Raw genomic sequence first — 21774 nt, forward strand, 5'->3', positions numbered from 1 at the left:
GCGTTGTCTTATTCGACCGTAAGTGCCCTGCGAAGTGGACTTCACATGATATTCCGCCATGATTCCAGTTCCAAGGGAACGTACACGTTACATTCAAAGGGCATTAAAGTGCGCGAGACGTGAATTTATATTTAGGGATGCACCGAATGTTCAGCAACCGAACCGAATAAGCGAAAAGACAGAATAAATTGTACCAAACAATGATATGACGTGACCAAATAGCAACCAGCGCAGAGTGAGAGGCGTGCACTCTTTATTATGCAGCACACACGTCAGCAGTGTGGAAGCATTTAAACTGTCGGAGAAAGACGCAAAAATCATTACAAAGAATATCGGACGATATATCGATATCGGCCTTTTTTACTCCCTAATATCGGTATCGGTCCCAAAAAACCCATATCGGTCGGGCTCTAATTATAATTACACTAAACCTTTAACTACCTGACCAGCTGAACCATATTTTCTATGTACAATAATTACTTTTGTGCACTGCTCTGTCTTTAGATTGGATTAGGGTCAGGGTTAGGAATTATCTTGCAGAACAAGTCTTACAAGCTTGAGAGTACAAGGTTATATACTATTTTTTTGCCCTCAAATGTGGTCCAGCCAGACTCAGAGCACTTGTTGCACCAACAACGCAACTCAATGCAATGCAGAGAAATAGTATGTATTATTAGAAACTTATTAGTGACAAATAGGCTTATACAGAGCAAGTATCAAGCAGCATATCACTGTCTTGCCTGTATATGTGCAAAGACCCTAATAAGTGACTCACTTTTGATCGATGATACCTGCATTGATGAATACTGATGTTGTGGAGAAGATAAAAAGCAAGATGACTCATGTGCTTCCTAGATCACACATCCAGTTTCCCAACAGCAAAAACAAGCTCATCAAAGGAACAACAACAACAGGATATTTGAGCATGAAATCTGCTTATTATGATTTATTAACTGAAATATTAAACAGCCTTGGTTAATCTCCTTCTTCTTTAAAGGTGCACTCAGTACATTTTTGTTCATGTTTATCTGGCTCTTATTTGTTCCCATATATATATGTAACTTCCATATAATAGAAATTTATAATACAATTTCAGTGTTTTTTTTCCGCATTGTTGATAGTTTGTGTTTTATGCTGCTATGACTGCTACCACGTACTGTCACTAAAAAGGTATGGCTGTTTGCAGGACAGCAGTATGCATGGTGCATCTATGATGGTTGTGTTATTTTTATAACAACTGTATAAATTGCATGGTTGATCACGTGAAGCCAACATGGTGGTGTCCATGATGGTGTGACCTAATCTAAGTAAAATAAACCTGCTTTTTCTTAAAAAAACAAAAAACAAAACAAACTGATACATCTGGTGTCCTCACATCATCATATTTCTCAAAAGTGAAGTTGCCTTAGCATTTTTAATGAGAAAAATTGTGAAAGTGAAAGCTGAGAATTCACTGGGTTGTAAATTCACATGCATGGTATTGGAGTTTGTCACTAATCATTCCTGCATGAATTATTCTTTCATGACCAAAAACACTCTTTAAGCATACATAACATCCATACACCTAACCAATACATCCAGTTAGTTTTAGTTGCCACCATCAGCTGGATTTTAATTTCTCTCTAGAACTCAGATCAAGAAAACAAAAGATTAAACTGAGTTGGCATTTTTACAAGTACGTTAGGTTTTGGCGTCAGTGATATGTGGAGCTCATTTTACAATATGTATTTAGTAAACTGTCAACTGAGGTCAAACCAAACCACCCACAATGCAATCAAATTATTGATGGTCATCTGGGAGCTAATGTTAGCCGGTTAGCTTTTCCAAAAACGTAGAATTACGTCCACTAAGTAAGTCTATCCCACTAATATACTGTGAATTCAAGTTAACCTAGCTCCATTATCTATTATCTGTAAGCAAGCGTGTTAAGTGCCTGGTGTACTGGACTGACATTCAGTCTCTTGGATTGGTTGAACTAGCTCATGCTAACCGCAAACACTCACCGCGATTACGTTAACAAACGTCGTTTTCCCCGAATACTGCAGCCCGACGAGGGTTAACTCCATTTCTTCCTTCCAGAAGAGAGACTTAAACCAGTCCAGGAGGCGGTTAATAAGTGTCAACATTTTGATGCTGGATTAAACAGGTCTGTGTTGGTTTTGGTTGTTTGCAATGTTTTTCACCACTAGAATCGTAACGTAGTGTTTGGAGGAACTGACCGCTGTCATATGACTGTGAAACGTTTGCGAACTCAGAGTGTGTCATGCGAGTTGAAGCTGCGCCACTCTTGCGCAGGCCTGCAGTATACCAATGGAAAGTCATTTCAGCGATTCGGTTCTTTCGAACCGTAGAAAGCCAGTCCAGTGTGTCTTTAGTGTCATAAAGTAATGTCTGTCCCCATTACAGCGTAAAAACCATATGTAGCCACATACTACTGCTGTTGACGGGTTTTTATCAAGTTATGGTAAAGTTTTACATTTAATTAACATTAATAATTATAGCCTATTATAGAGTAGGCTATTTAGTATCTTTAACGTTAGTTTATAAAAAGCCTACAACTGTTCATTGTTAGTTCATGTTACTTAGATCCATTAAATAATATTAATTTTTTAATAATAATAGGCTAATAGGCTGTTAAAAAAAATTAAAAGCTAAATGAGAAATATGTTTCATTGTTAGCTTATGTTAAAGAATATAGTTCATTAATGTTAACAAATGGAAACTTATTGTAAAGTGTTATTAGTTTTTATTAATTGTGATGTTTATTTATTTGTCCCATTCCCAGTTGTTGTTCCCATTATTGCCTACAGCTTATAAAACTTGAAAGTTATGTAGATCCTAAAATATATTTAGCATGTACAATGAACAATAATAAAATACATTTACATTTCTTGGCAAAAGTCATTGTAATTCAGTGCTACAACTCTATATGTTGGCCAATGACCATAATACAATTTATTAATTGAAAATAAAATGCATACACAAAATTGCTGAAACACTTGTTTTTATGATATTCACACAAAAAAAACATGTCTATTAGCATATCCATTGATGTAGTACCATATTTTAATATTTAAAATATTTCACACTTTCAAATGCATGGTCCAAGCCTAACTTGCAACAATAAGACAAATAGAGTTTTGTTTAGCAAAAGTATTCACAAATATTTTATATGTACAGAACCTGTAAACTATAGAAAGTGGACTATAGAAAGTATAATTGACTATGAAAAATAAATGTGCTTAACAGATGTGAAATAACTATAAAATTAAAGCAGAAATGGCACATACAAGCAAACATAGGACAAACCACCCTATCTCATAGTTCTCATGTGACAAAAGAAAAAAATCAGACGAACATCATAAAAAAGACAAATATGAAGCATTAAATACTAAAAAGGCTTGCTGTTGTATGAGGTATTTCTTCTATATTACTATTTCCCCAGGTAAATCTCTTGTGAAACCTTACATTTGTAATGTTTAATTACACACGTTGCTTAATTGCATAATGCAAACTGTTCTCTGCTCTTGTAGAAACTTTGAATCTTTTAACAGTTTTTACACTTACAAAAAAAACTGAAACTGAGATGATGACACCTTTGTGCAGTGTTCTTCACAATACAGAGAACCTTTAAGGAAATCTGTGGACATCATGCTTGCAAGGGACTTCCGAGAGCTCTGTCTTGGAGTCCTTTTCCTCACCCTCTTCCTCCTTGGATAATTTGCAACTGCATGTATCTGAGGGCAATACCATCCTATGTGTGCACGACAGTTTGCTTACTGTGGAAAGACACAATTATATCAGACATGGGAATTTTATTTACCAAAAAAAAACATTTGCAAAAGGTTTACTAGTATTAGACTTATATATAGATAACTAGAAATTGGACAGACATGAAAATGTTACTTACTTTTTGTGCGCATCTTGTATCTGAAAATTTTAAAAGCAGTATACATGATAAAAACCAGGCAGGTCAACACAGTGACTGCTAAACAGGCCAGCATGAAAGAATGAGTAGTCTGACTGCCATTGTTTTGTGCCCCTTGGTCTCCTGGGTGAACTGTTGTGAAATCTGCTGTGGAAAAATGAGAAAAGCATTTGCAGCATTTCTTAAACACATAGAAAATCTAAAAGAAATTTAGAGGTAAATTTCACACAGAGCATGAATATACACTAATTTAAGATGCCTCCTCAAATATTCTTCAATAAATTTAAAGGTTATATACTGAGTATACATATTCCATATATATATATATATATATATATATAGATGGAAATCCAGGGATTATTAGAGTTTTTTTTTAATTGAGATTTCAAATTTCGAAATAGACACATTTCTGTTCAAAATATTGGGGTCGGAAAGATTTTTCTTTTTTTTTTTTTAAAGAAATTAATACTTTTATTCAGAAGGAATCCCTTAAATTGACCAAAAGTGACTATAAAACATTATACAGATAGTATAATAAACATGATAGCTCAAATAAATGCTGTTAGGGTATATATAAATTATAGGCTTAATTTTTTATTACAAATATGGGATATGAATGGAAATCCATGGTCAACAGGCATATGAGCCCCATGACAGTATGTGTTGAACATGTCAGCAGTAAAAAGTACAAACCAAAAGAGCCACATCTTGCATTGTGGGTCTGGTTTCCAGGGAAGATTTCACCACCAGCACATCTAATTTCAGAAAATCGGTTATCATCTGATAAACAATCTCAAGGCATTCTCTTTTTCAGAACTCCAATGAAATGTAGCTAACACAAAGCTTTACTTTGTAATGGATTTACACGTGCTGTCCTCAACATCATTGTAAGTGTTTTCTGGACATGGCTCACAAAAGTATGTATAATCAAAGGCACCTGCCAAAACAGCAAACAGAAAAAAAGCAGCTGAAGGATTTCAAGTAGTATTTGTACCACACTAATGTCTCTCAGCCCTCATGCCCTCTACACACTTTGACCATAAAAAGTCCCCATGGAAAGATATACCCACAGATATGATGAGCTCATAAATAACATTCATAATGGACACGTGTCATTTCATTTAATAATAATAATAACAAAAACACTTTACCATTTCTCTTCAGCTGATGTCCAGGTTTGCATTTTTTCCTGGGGTCACAATTTGTACATTTATCATCAGAACATACGTGATTATCATAGCAGAAACATTTGTCCATAGCCGAAATAGCTGTTGAACATTTCTCACACACACTGTCACTTTTGTTCTCTGAGCATGTTACTTTGGGATACTGATCTGTAAAACACAACAATGAATGACATTCAAATCAAGTTAGGAGATTTTCACATATTACTTCAGTGTAACAAACATTGACTTTCTCCAGAGGGTTCCGCCAATAAATTATCTGATAATTTATAATTATCAATTATCTGCTATAACAGTGTTTAAATGAAACTTGAGTATTAATGTGTGCTAATAAAGCTGTAACTCGACTTATAGGTAAAGAATATGTACAGCACTAAAGTTTAGCATTCTACATGCATTAATCACAAACAGTCTTGAGAATATTATAATGATCTTACCTGAAGGACAGGCTGTACAACATTTCTCTCCATATTCATACTCAGTGGTCCAGTCACAGTCTATATAAGCCAGACTCAAAATCCAGCCGCCACAAACACAGAGCAGCATAAACCAGAGCTTAGCAGTGTCCATTGTATCACAGTGGTAGATTGAGCATTGCTATCTTTTCTCATTTGCCTTTTATGACTGCCGCGACATCATCCTGTGACGTTTCCTCACACCCACATGAAGAGGCGTGCAGGGCCAAAACCAATGTGCCCAGGACTGAGAGTGAAAACACACAAAGACCTGCAACCAGACTGCGCTGAACTTAATCATAATCTCACTGGACATGTTCTAAGAAATTCCTTTGAGAAGTATGTGTTTTGTGTCATTTTTTGGGAAAGAGGGAAGTGAAATGTGAAACTTTATGCAATTTATGGGGAAGGAAGAAATATATGCCCCTTGAATCTTTTCCATTTATGGACAAAAATGTCTTTGATGTTGTTGGCTGAAATGAAAACTATGGCTGGATGTGAATATCCAGGAAATATTTGTGAAAAAGTTATCCACTCTTTCACAGATCATAAGATTGTGGGTCATGATTAATCCGGAAATGAAAATTCTGTCAACATTTACTCAGCCTCGTGTTATTTCCAAACTTTAATTTTCGTTCTTTTGTGAAAGAGAAAAGAACATGTTTTGAAGTAACTTGTTTTTGTTTTACAATTTTCATTGTACACACTTATATAGGCTCTTTATGGGCATCTGTGGTTCCATGAAGAGCCTTTAACATCCATGGAAACTTTCCATTGTACAAAGGTTCTTTATAATGTAGATGTTCTACATTCTTTTAAGGTCTGTTCACTGAAAGGTTCTTTTGGAACCTTTTTATATGGACAAGAAAATCCTGACATATTTTCCAGAATATCTTCTCTTGTGTTCCACAGAAGAAAAACAGTCATACACATTCTTCATTTGTATCACCAAGCGTACCAGTAATCATGTGGCATCTTATCACATGAGGCCCCAATAGGGAACAGGTATGTACCAGTCTGATGAAAGGACAACTTCTCCTCTCCTAACTTCTCCAGCTAGAACTCACTACATTTTAAGCAGTACTTGGCAGATGAAATGACTTCAGTGGTGTCTCTACATGAGGGGTCAGTTGAACCAGGACCCATGAGTTTGTGTGCCTCTGTAATGGCTGTGGCAACTGATTGTAAATTCTTAAGTATACACCGCAATAACAATTTGTTAGAGGACTTTTGGCAGAGACAGCGACAGAGATCAGCAGAAGTGATGGAGAAAGAGAAGAAGAGTAGAATCTATACACAACATGAGTTGGAATCAAACTCTCCAGCATCGCAACACCACACACACCAACCACTGGTGCACATAGACCAACCACTAGCCCACTGCTTCATCAGCAATACTGCCTTTTCAAAGAATCTAGGAAACCTAAGCAAACCACCATCTTCACCAGTTTTGACAGGCATGTCACAGAAGTATTCAAATACTAGCTGATATACAACTTCTCCACCACCTACATACTCTGGGTGATAAAAACATTGCCGTCACCAGCATTATCGAGGTAATCTAGTTTAAAAGGAAGGACCACAGCATCAGAAAGGATCTCTAAAACCTCCGTTGACAACATCTGTACCAGTCTGAGATAATGTTACAGTCGGAAAGAGTTTGTTTGCTTGCAATTTATAATAGTACTTAAAGCGAATGTGAAATATCATTCACAACCCATTTTACCTCAGTAATGGGACATATTTCTATGCAAAATAAGATATTGGATTCAGTTTGATCATGAAAAATGGGATTTCCACCAGTCCACCTGTTCCTCTGATGTTACAAACGCCACACAGGATATTAGATTACAGGTATTACAGGCTGTTACCAATGGCCAAATATCTACAGACCACATGTTCAGAGCCAAAAAATAAATAAATGCTAGAAAACAACATGTGTTAAAATTTGGTAAAAATGTTTGGTAAAAACTTGAAAGAGTTAAAAACAACACTGTCAATACAAAATACAGGGGGGAAAATACTAATGCATGGCCTTTATGGTTTCCATAAACTATCATTACTGATTTGCTCCACTGCCATTTTCTCTGTTACATCACTGGAATTATATTAGGTATATTCTTTTCTTTTGCTTGACCTGTACTTAAAAGAATAGTAATAATTTAATTTATTTTAACGAAGACTATTGCTATGAACATCTTTGCTTACTAAAAGTTGATAAATGCTTAAAAATCTTTCAGTTCTTGTTTTGTGTATGAGAGAGAATAGGCTGAATCGTGCTTAGATTTGCATGTCAGCTTTGACCTTTCGTTCAAAGATAAACACGCACCCACAAATATCAACTTCTCATATCTCGTCACTATACTGACAGTACTAAATCCATCCATCATTTACAAAGTCATGAACATTGTTATAGTCTGCATATGCATCTGAACTTTCATGATTTTAATTGTTTTAATAAGATTTCAGTGGAAAAAGCCTGAGATTATAAGGTCTTGCAAGTGGAGAGGATTGGACAAGATAAGGAAAATGTGCACTGTTGTCAAGTCAAGTCACCTTTATTTATATAGCACTTTATACAATACAGATTGTGTCAAAGCAGCTTTACAATGTTAAACAGGAAAATAGTGTGTCGATAATGCATGAGAACAAAATTGATTTTTCAGTTAAAGTCAGTTCATCATTGATTCAGTGATGTCAACGTCCAGCTCAGTTTAGTCCTCTTCAATTAGTGTCTGTGCAATCAAGTCGACAATATTGCCAGAAATGAAGTGTCCCCAACTAAACAAGCCAAAGGCGACAGTGGCAAGGACCCAAAGCTACACCGGTGACAGAAATTGTGAAAAAAAAACCTTGGGAGAAAGCACATTCAGTCAGGGGGCCAGTTCTCCTGCATGGTGTGGTTTAATTCCAGGCTGCAACACAAGTCAGAGGACTCATCTGATTCTTATAGCCTTTGCTGAGTAATTGTGCCGTTGTGCTGACGAGGTCTTCGCAGGGGATCTGTCTCTAGGACTCATCTAGTTGACATTGTCTCCGCTGATATTCAGGGCTGTAGAGGTCGTCTCTAGCTGCTGATTCTCCATCTGGTCTGGATACAAACTGGATCTGGGTGGCTACGGAGACCTCGGAATAAGAATGAAACCGACTAATATTAGCATAGATGCCATTCTTCTTAACAAGTGCTCTGGGTGTTATGGGAAGTGTTCCCGGTTCCAGTTGACCTAATTAATGCAGCCTAACAATTCTTTAACGGATTTAAAAGATAGAAATCTTATATGTGTATGCCAGGTTAAAGAGATGGGCATTTAATCTAAATTTAAACTGACAGAGTGTGTTGGCCTCCTGAACAACGCTAGGTAGATTGTATACAGGTGCATCTCAATAAATTAGAATGTCGTGGAAAAGTTCATTTATTTCAGTAATTCAACTCAAATTGTGAAACTCGTGTATTAAATAAATTCAATGCACACAGACTGAAGTAGCTTAAGTCTTTGGTTCTTTTAATTGTGATGATTTTGGCTCACATTTAACAAAAACCCACCAATTCACTATCTCAACAAATTAGAATACTTCATAAGACCAATAAAAAAGACATTTTTAGTGAATTGTTGGCCTTCTGGAAAGTATGTTCATTTACTGTACATGTACTCAATACTTGGTAGGGGCTCCTAATATAATATAATATAATATAATATAATATAATATAATAAAGTTAGAATCCTTTGAATATTGTGGGGGTTTTGTTACCTTTGAAAGACCTCTGGTCTTTCCTGACATTACTGAACTTACTGTTATAAAGCCAACCTCTACTGAATCTCTATTGAAGAGATTCAATATGCAAAAATACAAGACCGAAAGGTACCTCTGCAGCTCTTCATTTGAGCTGCGCATTGTGAAACTCATTTAAAAAAAACAGACCTATGTTGCTTTGAAATCAGTACAGGGTCTGCCATACTATGCCTCTGCCAGCTGACACGCAGCAGATGAGGCTGAGGTTTGATCTGAAAATATCACTAAAAGTGATAATTACGTGATATTGGCTTCTGAATTGAATGTCTATTTTGATTAAAGTTATTGAAAGAAAAAGAAAACTCAAAACACAGATAATGATGTCATAAATAAGTGGTCTGTGTGGTGAAACAGACATCTTGCAATTGTCATGTGCACAAGTCTCTTGTGCAAAGGATACACCCAGCAGAGCTGTTGCCATTTCAGTGCAGCTGACTGAAGTGGTCTATGTGAAAGGTCACGCTCTGCCGGAGGTTAACGTCACATAAGCGTACCTCTAACTATGACACGTTCACACTCTGCTTTTTTTTTCTTTCTCGGTTGTGTGTAAGCTATTAAAATTGATGAGCCAACGTATGTCACATCCAGTGTGGTCCCACTGTGCATCACAGAGTTCATGTTACCATATAGTGGCATACTCATGATGAATTATACACGCAGCTCAACCCTGAAAAATACAACTATTGCAAGCAGTTCAGTTGAAGCATGAAAGACGTACTGAATTGGTCATTTTTGTGTGTGTGTGTGTTGCGTCTGTTTGACGTACACAAAAAGCTGCAAGCTTTAGCATACAATAATATAAAACATACAATAATATAAAATTATTAGTGCTGTCAAATGATTAATTGCGATTAATTGCATCCAAAATAAAAGTTTTTGTTTACATAATATGTATGTGTGCTGTGTATATTTATTATGTGTATATAAATACACACACATGCATGTATATATTTCAGAAAAATATGTTTATATATTAAATATATTTATTTATAATATAAATTATATGAATATAAATATAGACATGTAAATTCATGTAAATATTTTCAAAATATATGCATGCATATGTGTGTGTGTACTTATATATACATAATAAATATACACAGAACACACACATATATTATGCAAACAAAAACTTTTATTTTGGATGCAATTAATCGTGATTAATCATTTGACAGCACTAAAAATTATTAAAACATTTAATGTGATAACGTTTTTATAAATACTTTATGCATTATACAGAAACATATAGCCATTCATAGAAAATGAATTTAAAATACTGATAAAAACAAAACATTAAATAAAATGTCTGTTTGTTATCTCACACTAAATCAGCCACATAAAAAAAAAAACATTAATTCAAATTAAAATACGATAATTTGATAGAATAATTATTTGAACTATAGAAAATCATACTGCAGACTCTTTCATTTTGTTTTAAAATTCAAATGCATTCTGATAAAAAGTTTAACATTTTGCAAAACCTTTCCAAAAAGACCATTTCATAGAATGGGTCTGTAAGCTCTTGTTTGTAGAATCAAGGTTTAAATTTGACAGTGCACATCAATAAAGATTCTCTAAATGCATAATTTCAGCTAATTTTCAACTGTAGTCAAATGAATGCATCAACCTACTCTTTGTTACAAGAAGTCAACTAAAAAACGTGAGGGGAACTCTGATCTTCGTGGCAGTGAGGCTCTTTGACAAGAAGGCAAAGGATGTGGTTCCTTCTCTTCAACAACAGATGAAGTAAGGAAATGAACACGTTCCAAGATTACAGACCACTAATGCAACAAGATTGCATCAAAAATGTTCTGTTGGTCATGCAAGCATGGCAGAACACCAGTTATCTGGTCATGAAAATTGATTTTAGATTAAAAAAAAAATAACAACAAATAAAAACGTACAGCCAAGACCAGGAAGTACTGTGATTTTTGTCTGCACATCTTGTTCTTGACATCTGGAGCCATGTGGCCCTGCAGAGGGTGCTGCTACATCAAATAGAAGAGAGGAAATGAATATAGATCAGAATCATTTAGCTACTACGAATAACCTTCTATGAAATTTATGTGGAAGATTACTTTCTATAAGCTACAGTATTTCACATGCTTTCTACCCTCTTTTTTTTCTGAAATTCGTGCATTGAGCTGATCTGTCAGGGATTTTTGTGGTTAACAAACATGACTTCTCATTTCAGATCCTCTACAGAAAAGTTTCACCTGTTCAGGGGTGGTCACACTCTGACGCAAAATGAGACGTCATCACTTTCTAAAGTGTATGAGAAGTGGATGAAACAAATAGAAAACACATGTAGAAATGATCTCCACATCACATGTGACCCTGGACCACAAAACCAGTCATAAGGGTCAATTTTTTGAAACTGAGCTTTATACATCACCTGAAAGCTGAATAAATAAGCTTTCCATTGATGTATGGTTTGTTAAGATAGGACAATATGTGGCTGCGATACAACTATTTGAAAATCTGGAATCTGAGGGTGCAAAAAAAAAAAAATCGAAATATTGAGAAAATCGCCTTTAAAGTTGTCCAAATGAAGTTCTTAGCCATGCATATTACTAATAAAAAACTAAGTTTTGATATATGTATGGTAGGAAATGTACAAAATATCTTCATGGAGCATGATCTTTACTTAATATCCTAATGATTTTTGGCATAAAAGAAAAATCGATCATTTTGACCATACAATGTATTGTTGGCTATTACTACAAATATACCTGTGCTACTTGTGGTCCAGGGTCACATATTGTATGATAAAAATAAAATAAATATCATAAAACCCTATCTTCAGTACATCTCATTGGTATATTTGTCCAAAAAAATAGTCTTGTAGTAGTTGGTAAAGGCTCAGTCCACAAAAGTCTCATCTAAGCAGTCAAACTCTAGATTTTCTTTAGCACAAAACCAAGTAAACAGATGCAAGGCTTAAATTAAACTGTTAACAGCCTTGTGGCTTCATAAGAGGAAGGTGCACAACGGCATTTAGCTTCAAGGGCTGGAACGTGAGTACTTGTGCGTGGATGGAAATTTTGAAGAAGTTCAACCGAAAACTGACACCTCCCCAGAACCTCAGTGTGTTTTGCGTTTCTAGAGACAGGCAGGGGACGTTGTCGACTATCGGAAGAAACATAAATGTAGGAGGGGACAATACCAGCTCTGACGTTGCTAAGCGCACTTGAAATACAAAGATCCACATGATGAAAATGCATGCTTTAAATGTTAGTCTTAGTTTTGAGTTTTGAGACCAGAGCGTTGAGTTAATGCAATAAGAAGAAAAAATGAACAAATATCATTAAAAATAAAAGGGAAAATATTACAAAATAATATTACATATAACAACAACAATAAAATAACCTGGTATTTATACTAGAGAATATTAACAATATTTTAGATTTAGTTCTTTATTTAAAGCTGTAAATTAGACACCATATAATCAGACACATTGCACAGAATGACAACAGACATCAAATAAAATATGCCAAATATTACTGCCTACAAAAATGTCACTGGTTTATGCAACCCATTTATTTCCATGTCACAGAAACAACATTAAATCTTTATAATTAGGCTACACACACAAAAACAAAACAAAAAGGAAAGATTCTCAGACATTGTCCTTAGCCCACCTAAATATGGGAAACTCAGATAATTTGTCATATTTGTCTCAGGAATGCATGAGTCACTACAAAGCATGTCTGTGGTAAACAACTGTGGCGACATGGAAATGACTCTAATAAGGTTACAGATCTTACCATCGATCTACTACAGCTGTCGACTGAAGTTCAGGCGATGTGAAGATTTTATTGCAAATTCACTAATCAGCAGAATTCAAAGTAGATCTGTCTCCAAGTAATGAATTGAAATCAATTCAAGGCTTATATTAAATTAGCCATCTGAATTCAAATGGATGAGCATTTACACTACAAAAGCAATGACTTTGAACACCTTCACATGTGGATGAATCTCAATTTGTTTTGGACCCCGAATGTTTCAAACCAGTTGCCGAAACAGGTATAAATGGAGTCTTAAACAACCCCTAATGTAAGTTACTTTTGACTAGTTACAATCATTCTTACAACATCCACTGAAACACAATAAAAATATTAATAATATTATGTAAAAAGTTTCTTCTACAATGTAAGACAATTATAATTAAGCACTGATTATTATTGTTTTTTAAAGGTATAGTTCACCCATTAATCACCCTCAAGTTGTTCCAAACCTGTATGAGTTTCTATCTCCTGTTGAACACAAAAGAAGATATTTTGAAGAATGTTGGTAACCAAACAGTTGACAGTAGCCACTGACTTACATAGTTTTTTTTTCCATCCATACTATTGAAGTCAGTGGTTACCGTCAACTGTTTGGTTTTCAACATTCTTCAAAATATCTTCTTTTGTTTTCAAGATACGAGATACGCTGAAGAATGTTGGTAACCAAACAGTTGACGGCAGCCATTGACTTCCATAGTATGGAAAAAAAATACTGTCAGTCATTGGCATGTTTGTTTACCAACATTCTTCAAAATATCTTCTTTTGTGTTCAACAGAAGAAAGAAACTCATGCAGGTTTGGAACAACATGAAGGTGAGTAAATGATGACTCAATTTTTGGGTGTACTATCCCTTTAAGTGGTGTTATTAAGTGGAAATTTAATGAAGTTAACAGCAATTTAACTAGTTATATAACAACTAATATTGCATGCATACAAAATATTCCACAAAAAGAAACACTGAGACCATTGACAACTGTGTTAGACAAGCAAAGACAGGCACTTTTCCCCAGATTCTTCAACAGGCTTTCTGCATACACTTTCTAGAGAAAATAAATGTAAGGATGAATAGAGAGTAGCCATACACACACACGTGGCCATATGGTAAACTAAGGGTACTCCACCTTTCCGAAAATCCACTTTCTTGTGGTTATGAATACAGTGGGTGACTTTACACTTGTGGTACAGGAGTCCAGCCAGCAGAATAACACCAGCACATGCCATAACCAGCCCTAGAATGAAATATGAATTAAATATTATTACAAATTGTAACTGATTACTAAACCTGGAAGCAATAAAGGATGATTACACAAGCCGTAGAAGCTGTCTTTTTTTGTGTTGTTGGAAGAAGAGTCTGTAGTTCTTGAAAAGGCCGTGGAAGAGATTGTGGTTGTCTGAAATGGGGTCGTATGGGCTTTGGGAGGTTCTGTCACCTCTTTCGAGGCATTATTGCAGACAACATCAGAAGTGCTGGTGCCTTGGTTTGCAATCCCACTTTTACACCTACAGAGCAAAAAAATAATGCAGTTCTCTTCATGAACAATCATAAAGGTATAGTTCAGTCGAAATGAAAATTCTGTCATCATTTACTCATGCCGATGACATTACAAACCTGTATGACTTTTCTTCTACATAACACAAATTTAGGAAAAAAAATCTTAGTATTTTTCTTGCCCATACAATAAAAGTTTAATTTTATCTACAAAAATAGCTGAAACATTCAAAATATCTTTGGTTCTCCAAAGGGGGAAAAAATCATACAGTTTTAGAACGACATGATGACACAATTTTAATGTTTGACTAAACGTCTCTTTGTAGTCTCAGTGCTGAATCATCAAACTTGCACAAGAGGGCGCTGATTAAGCATTGAAATAAAGCCACTGAGATGATTAATATGCTTTTGCATCATCACTGAATTTCATTCAACTTTTACTGGGGAATTTTTATGCTCCACCTCAATAAGTCGGCTATAACATTTGAATAGGGTCCCCTTTGTATATCTGGGTTCAGGGACATCGTTCCTTGTTGTCTCCTCTTGACAACAGCCCTTTGAATTGACATATGCATGAGGCTATAAACTGTATATCCTTTGAAATTTTTTGCTATTCATAAAAACTTACTCTCTCCATTTTTTACAAAACGAGTCACGTTTGTCTGTGAAGGAGCCATCCTGACATTTTTTGCATATTCCTAGAAGAGAGGCATAGTCCAGGTGTCATGAGTTGCTCTTTAGTTATTTGATGTGATTCAGTAAGGCAGGATTTAATGTGTACCTCTTTCATCTATTCCAGAACCTTTTTCACAAGCACAAAACTCTTCCTTTAGCCGATCAATGGGTGTAAAGCCTTTTATACATTTGCACTGAGTGTTACTGGTAGGTGTGCAAGCCTTGATTTCCTTACTACCTGAGGGGGGAAATTATGTAAGTTATTGTTGAAAATAGAAATAATGTTTTTGTCTCTGACATTGCCTTCTATGTACACATCAAATGGTGTAAATTAAATACCAACTATTGGGTGGTTTACAGTATATTACAGCATTACATACATTATACAGTAACATTCTCAGTTACTAAATCTATCCAAAAAAAAAAAAAAACACAGTGGCACTTACCTTTTTTACATTTATTGCAGTTCTGGCAAGCCAAATGTGTTCCAGGTATAGAGCTGTATTGTTCTAGTGGACATGCCTCACAAATTTTCGTATTATAATTGAGCCTCTGACCTACAATTAAAAGATATCTTTAATGAGGTGTTATGTGACCAATATCCTTTCAAACCGAATAGTAAGTCCCAAATTCAGGTATTTAACAATAATCATACATACCTGGTGAACAAGATGCGCTTGCATTTTGGTGAAGCAACAGTAAACACAGAAAAGCTGAGAGGACTTTCATGTAGCAGAACATGACAGTAACACTGTCGAAGAGAGCTGGAACTGCACGTAACTCTCAAATGAGAGGAAACAGCGACTGAAACCTCTACCCAACAGACAAGGTGACATTTACCCCAACCTTGTATAAACAGGCAACTTCCCCCACTGTAAATGTTCCATTCACCCACATTAACTGGAAAAAAAAACATGTAGGATTATACAGTTATGCGTTTTCTTTAGTTGATAATGTCAAAATCCTTTAAATGAAGTTAAATGAAAATATATTTAACTTTATCTGTTCTATGTCTGACTGGTGCATGTCAAATGGTTACAAAATGAAATGTGAAATAAAAATGCTCTAAATTCAACACATTAACATTTAAAATATAGATTTGAAGGTTGGCATTGCATATATATTTATTGCCGTTTTACCGATCTTCCTGGTTTAATTATCTGTTATTAACATATATATAACTGCCTCCAAATAATTTTGTATCACTTCTTTTTTTGTATCACTTATGAAACAGAAAAGAAAATTAAATCTAATTACTATCAGGCTCCAGACTGTTTTTAAATAGCTTATTTCTGTAAAGCATGCTGTAGTAAAATCAAAATTTATATTTTCTCACTTCAACACTAATTAATTTTCTAGGCTCTGAATGTAAATGTTCTCAAGATAGTATGGACAGAGTGAAACATGGAAGAAAAATGATTTATTGATTTTAATTATTATCTTATTGTACAGCCATTTAATATTTCCAACATGCCAAATTCATTGTAATAACTGAGACTTATCTGACGGTATTAATTTAGTCCTTTCCTAACATTTTCAACATAACTGTTTATCACTTTAATTTAATCTTTTCCTCCCTAAATTTTAGAAGACAAAGCATCTCACAGTTTACATTCGCTTCTTGACAACATCAGGTCTGGTATGAATTAATTGGATTGATCTTGATGAAGTAATAAAATTTAATGACACATTAAGTTGCTCTCTCTCTCTATGTATGCTAATGACTCAGATATGTTTTGCATATAAGAAAAGTCAACTCTTATGTAGCAGTACTGAAAACAGGTAGGTCTGACACATTTAGGGCAGAGTAGTAGTTGAGGTTCCTTGGTTTACTGGCCTGCTGTTTACAGGAAAAAATAGGGTACGTTAGACATGTGCGGAGAATAAGCATATTCTGTTTTACTCTTTATCATCAGTTGAGAAATAATGAATTGGGATAATAGTACAGAAACAACACCAACACCAAAAACAAAATCACTGAAATGTGTTCCCGGGATTGGAAAATGAGTCTGTAAAAAGAAAGATAACAGCAATGAACGGCATCTTTCTCTTTGCAGAAAAGAGTGCAGAGCTTCCAGTTACCATGACATAGTGCAGATTTTATCAAAGCTTCTTCCGGTCGTCAAACAGAGAAGTTTGTGATCCAGTATTTAAAGGATTTAAATAGTCTTTATAACTATGTAGAGAATTATGACAGCAAAAAAAAAAAAAAAAGTTATACAGTTACTCAGCTTAAGATAAAAACAGAAAATGAAAAAAAAAGGTGATGACACATTAGATGGAGTATGTTCTTTCAGTTGACCTACTTCTGCTCAATTTCTTTTTTACTTTTCTACTTATCAGTTCTTCGTTTTTTTTTTGTTTTTTTAAATCTTCAAAGTGACATATCATGAAAATCTGACTTTTGTCAGTGTTTAAGTGCTATAATCGGGTCCCCGGTGCATCTACCAACCCAGAAAACATGAAAAAGACTAATTTTTTTGGTAACTCTTTCTCTGCAAGCTTGTGAAAAAACGAGCCATGGTTAAAATTTGAGCAAAATATGCCAACTGTTCTGTCTTTGGCTGCACTGATGAGCACAGAACACTGTTTAGAGTCCCAGCCTCAGAGGAGACAAGAGAACAATGGATTTATTGATTTATTTACTGTATATTACGCTGCTGCCACACAGATCTAATATAAACATGCAATTTTTTTTACCTTCACAGACATACCCAACTGTTTTTGTAATTCATGCGTGTTTTTGGACTGGAATACTGGAATCTTTTCTGGGAGCGTCCTAGGCTTTTTCGCGCTGATGGCCTGCACCCCAGCAGAGTCGGAGCAGAACTCATGTCGGACAACATCTTGTTAAAAGTGCTATATAAATAAAGGTGACTTGACTTGACTTTTTAACATAAACTTGAGTGTATTTGACAGAGAACATAGTTAAAGTCCGCGTGAAATCAAAATTTACAATATTTATTTTGTTAGTGCACATTGTTAGTGTTAAGGTGAATAATTAATCTATGCAAGTTAATCCTCTGAAAAAAATAGTTTGTCTTGGTAATCTTTAATCAAAATCTGATAATTTGCTACTGCTCCAGAATGGCGCTCCTGCTCCGATGACCTCAGTTCGACATCAGAATTTGCTTAACCACGCCCTTCCAACAGTTCATTTGCTGCGAGTGAGAGATGAGAGGAGGAGAGCAAAAATAAACCCTGCCCTCTACTCAATATTCCGTTTCAGTTGGAAATACTTCACCATACTGAAATAAGTCGGCAGCAAGTTCCAGTTCATGCAGACTCACATGCAGTGTGACAGCCACTTTCTGTGCGCATGCTTTGGATGTGTGCGCTCAGAAAAACCCTATATCAGAAATTTAAACTAATACGGTTTAAAACGCGTGATTTCAGTGCGATAGACATGATAATTAAAATCAAACATGTATTTTAGCGGAGTATCTGAGATACGAGCTGCAATTCTGGAAAAGGGGGCCGGCTTCTACTCAAAGTAGGCATTTTCAAAATGATATAATAAATAATCTGTGGGATATTTTGAGCGGAAAATTCACAGACAGGGACACCTGAGACATATATTACATATTGTAAAAGGTGACATAACAGGTCTCCTTTAAGGGAGCTATAAATTCAGTATAGCTCCAGTGCATTGATATTGAATTACTGAAAACAGTGCTAATATACTTTACAGACAATGCTGGGTTATATGGTAACTTTTGCTTTTTGCCACTGACCAGCCAACTGACAGACTTGAGGGAGTCAGTCTATAAATGGAAGTCAATTTTTAACAAAGAAAACACACTTAGAAAAATGCTTAGAAATTGCTTAGACATAAGATAAACTCTTATCTGCTACCAGGTATTACTTCCCTGAGCTCATGTTTGAGTACTGCATTCTCAACTCCAAACCATGTAAACAATACTAAAGATTATTACTATGGTGACGTTTTATTACATATTGTGGATATTTTTGTATTTTAATAAAGGTATGGGACAAAAATCTTTTGAGAATTTATTTCTTGCAAGAAATGGTCAAAGAGTCATAAAGTCATTCAAAGTCGGCTGCAGAGAGTGACCACCAGAAAATACTTTAAATATTTTTACCCTAATCAAATCCGGATGCTTCCATTTCATCCAATCATAATGCATGTTCAACATATGTGTCCATTTAAGGTATCTACCTATGTAATGTATCTATGTCCTCTAGATGCATTTCTAAGTATTTAATGCAAATCATTTTCTTAGAAGCGAGCATGTAGGAGCTCTAAAATAGCATTCCTTGTCTAACAATTGTCTGCACACACACACACATTTCCGGTTGTTCTTTTAGCACATCAAAATAAATCTTGCATACTGATGAAGCATTCAGAGAGTGTAAAGAACATTCTTTGGTAAAATAAAGCAAATAATAGCTATAATAATAAAACTTGTGCATGAGCTGCAAATCAAACTTTCCACTCTTCAATCTCTCCATCCCTTGTGCCCAGGATGTGTAGGTAAACAACAGTTTGGACCTGATGCTTTCACTATAACTATATATCCATCCAACATTAATTTTTCTTTTTTGAAAAAAAAAAAATAATAATAATTCAATCAGGAATTTGATTCTGAAAAAAGAATCAATCCATCACACTCTTACTTTTATTTTTTTTGTACACAAAATAAATGAAATTAGTTTATCATCATAGTTTTAAACATATAGTAATTCATATCGGGGTGGTTTCCTGGACAGAGATTAAGCCTAGTCCTAGACTAAAACGGCCCTTTAAACCAGATTAACAGAAATCTGCTTTCTCTGTCATGGTTTTAAATAGTCTTAGACTTGGCCTAGTCCAGAATTTAATAAGCTGATTTCCTGGAGGAAGACTAGAGCTACTTCAGGACTAAATTGAGGCTTAAATTAAACCTACCAGGAGGTAGGTTTAACTTCAGATCAACATATGTTTCCAGTCTTTATATATCAAAATTATTGGCACCCTTGGTAGATACGAATGAAGAAGCCTGTGAAAATAAATCTGCACGGTTTACCATTTTGATAAAAAAAAAAAAAAAACACACACACACACAAAACCCTAAACTTTCTAAGTAAATTGGATGTGAAGGGAAATCTCATTTTAAAAGAAGTGTTTTTCTCTAATACACATTGGCCACAATTAATGGCACCCTTTTATTCACTACTTTTTGCAACCTCCTTTTGCCAATTTAACAGCTGTGGTTCTTCACCTGTAGTAGATTTTTATTGGTTCAAATATGAATTGTTCGAGTGTAATCATTAGGAATATAACCATTTAAATATCCAGTTATTCTTCCATTATAATCACATATGCCTGTGTGGAAAATGCCTACGTGGCTAAAGTAGACAGGCCCTAAGATTAGAAACATCTGGGAAACATAAGTGGGGGCCTTCTTTCTTTACCATAACAAGAACCCCTTCTCGCTAGGGAGAACTGTATGCACAAAGGAACCATTCTATGTATGGAAAACTGTAGTGGTCTGTGTTTATTGTGGATTGGGCCTAAAAGGGCAGAAATCAACAATAAAGTAGATATAGTATAGAAAAGCGCGCAAAGACCTTTGGATAACGCTCTGTAGGAGAGGAATAGTACAGAGGGCTGAACGGAAAGGCAAAAATCCCTGCGGAAAAGGAATGGCAGTCACTCCAGTGGAAATATTAGGATTAAAATATCCACTGTGTAAAGGAGTTAATAAACAAGATATCAAACAAATGGCAGAAGAGAACAAAAAAATCTGGTGACAAAGTGGCCACAGGAGGGGACATTTGAGGTAACATTGTGTGAGGAAATGGAAACTCTGATAAAAAAACATAAAACTAAGAGTATCAGTAAGAAACGAGAAAAAAGAGAAGCGAAAAGGGAAAAAGAAGTGATAGCCATGTTTAGAAAGGAAGGCGAGGACATATTAAAAAATAAAAAACAGGCAAGAAAAATATTAAAAGAGGCAGACAAAAATACGAAGAAAAAGGAAAGATTATTATCTGAGCCACCCCCCTATTTGCCCACAGAGGGAGAGTTCCCAATGCTCAAGGGAACAGTAAAGGTAACTGGAGAAATGCAAATGGAAGGACCAGTAGAGCTGGGAGAAAAAGAAAAGAAAGGAACCAGCTGTGAAAACACAGAGGCAACAGAGAAAGGAAAGGGAAGAATATTTACAGATGGATTGTTATAGACATAGCGTTAGAAAAGATGAAAACAAACCAAAATAAAACAAAATTTGAGGAAGTGTTAGAAGAAATAGAAGAGAAAATTAAAGAATCAGAACAAGATACAAGAGGTAAATAGATTGGAAATCAAGGGGCTGGTCACTTGCCTCCCAGAAATTCAGGAGGGGCCGGCAAATGGATTTGAGTATTTGAAGAAGAAACTATGGGCAAACTTTTGGCTGTGGGGGACATTAAAGCGTTGCTGGCTAAAATAATAGGAGGGGCAAAGATGGATGAAATTAT

At 35.2% G+C, this 21774-nt stretch overlaps 3 protein-coding genes across 4 annotated transcripts in view; all 3 read right to left on the reverse strand.

Moving 5' to 3' along the window:
* LOC107667033 (ADP-ribosylation factor-like protein 8B-A) overlaps positions 1-2279 on the reverse strand; it is a 14038-nt gene extending 11759 nt beyond the window's left edge. The window contains exon 1 of the mRNA XM_016458613.1: positions 2004-2279. Coding sequence (XP_016314099.1) covers positions 2004-2126 — 123 coding nt within the window. The 5' untranslated portion in view covers positions 2127-2279. The remainder of the gene's footprint in view (positions 1-2003) is intronic.
* Positions 2280-3067: 788 nt separating this feature from the next.
* On the reverse strand, positions 3068-5699 carry tnfrsf18 (tumor necrosis factor receptor superfamily, member 18). Of its 2 annotated transcripts, none has more exons than XM_016458537.1 (6): positions 5550-5699; positions 5080-5262; positions 4778-4865; positions 4622-4683; positions 3911-4072; positions 3068-3779 (listed from the first exon to the last, which is right to left on the reverse strand). In XM_016458537.1, the coding sequence occupies exons 1-6, from the start codon at positions 5680-5682 to the stop codon at positions 3631-3633; spliced, it is 777 nt and encodes a 258-aa protein (XP_016314023.1). In that variant the 5' UTR covers positions 5683-5699; the 3' UTR covers positions 3068-3630. The 2 variants fall into 2 exon arrangements, with proteins under 2 accessions (XP_016314023.1, XP_016314022.1); XM_016458536.1 differs by having other exon boundaries at positions 3911-4075.
* An 8291-nt stretch (positions 5700-13990) lies between these two features.
* Positions 13991-16093, reverse strand: LOC107666983 (tumor necrosis factor receptor superfamily member 9). The gene is made up of 7 exons (XM_016458539.1): positions 15972-16093; positions 15759-15869; positions 15419-15550; positions 15266-15335; positions 14455-14648; positions 14270-14377; positions 13991-14188 (listed from the first exon to the last, which is right to left on the reverse strand). The coding sequence occupies exons 1-7, from the start codon at positions 16051-16053 to the stop codon at positions 14127-14129; spliced, it is 759 nt and encodes a 252-aa protein (XP_016314025.1). The 5' UTR covers positions 16054-16093; the 3' UTR covers positions 13991-14126.
* Between the last annotated feature and the right edge of the window lie 5681 nt (positions 16094-21774).

This window comes from Sinocyclocheilus anshuiensis, unplaced genomic scaffold (assembly GCF_001515605.1).
Source record: "Sinocyclocheilus anshuiensis isolate Anshui unplaced genomic scaffold, SAMN03320099.WGS_v1.1 scaffold615, whole genome shotgun sequence".
Taxonomy (NCBI): domain Eukaryota; kingdom Metazoa; phylum Chordata; class Actinopteri; order Cypriniformes; family Cyprinidae; genus Sinocyclocheilus; species Sinocyclocheilus anshuiensis.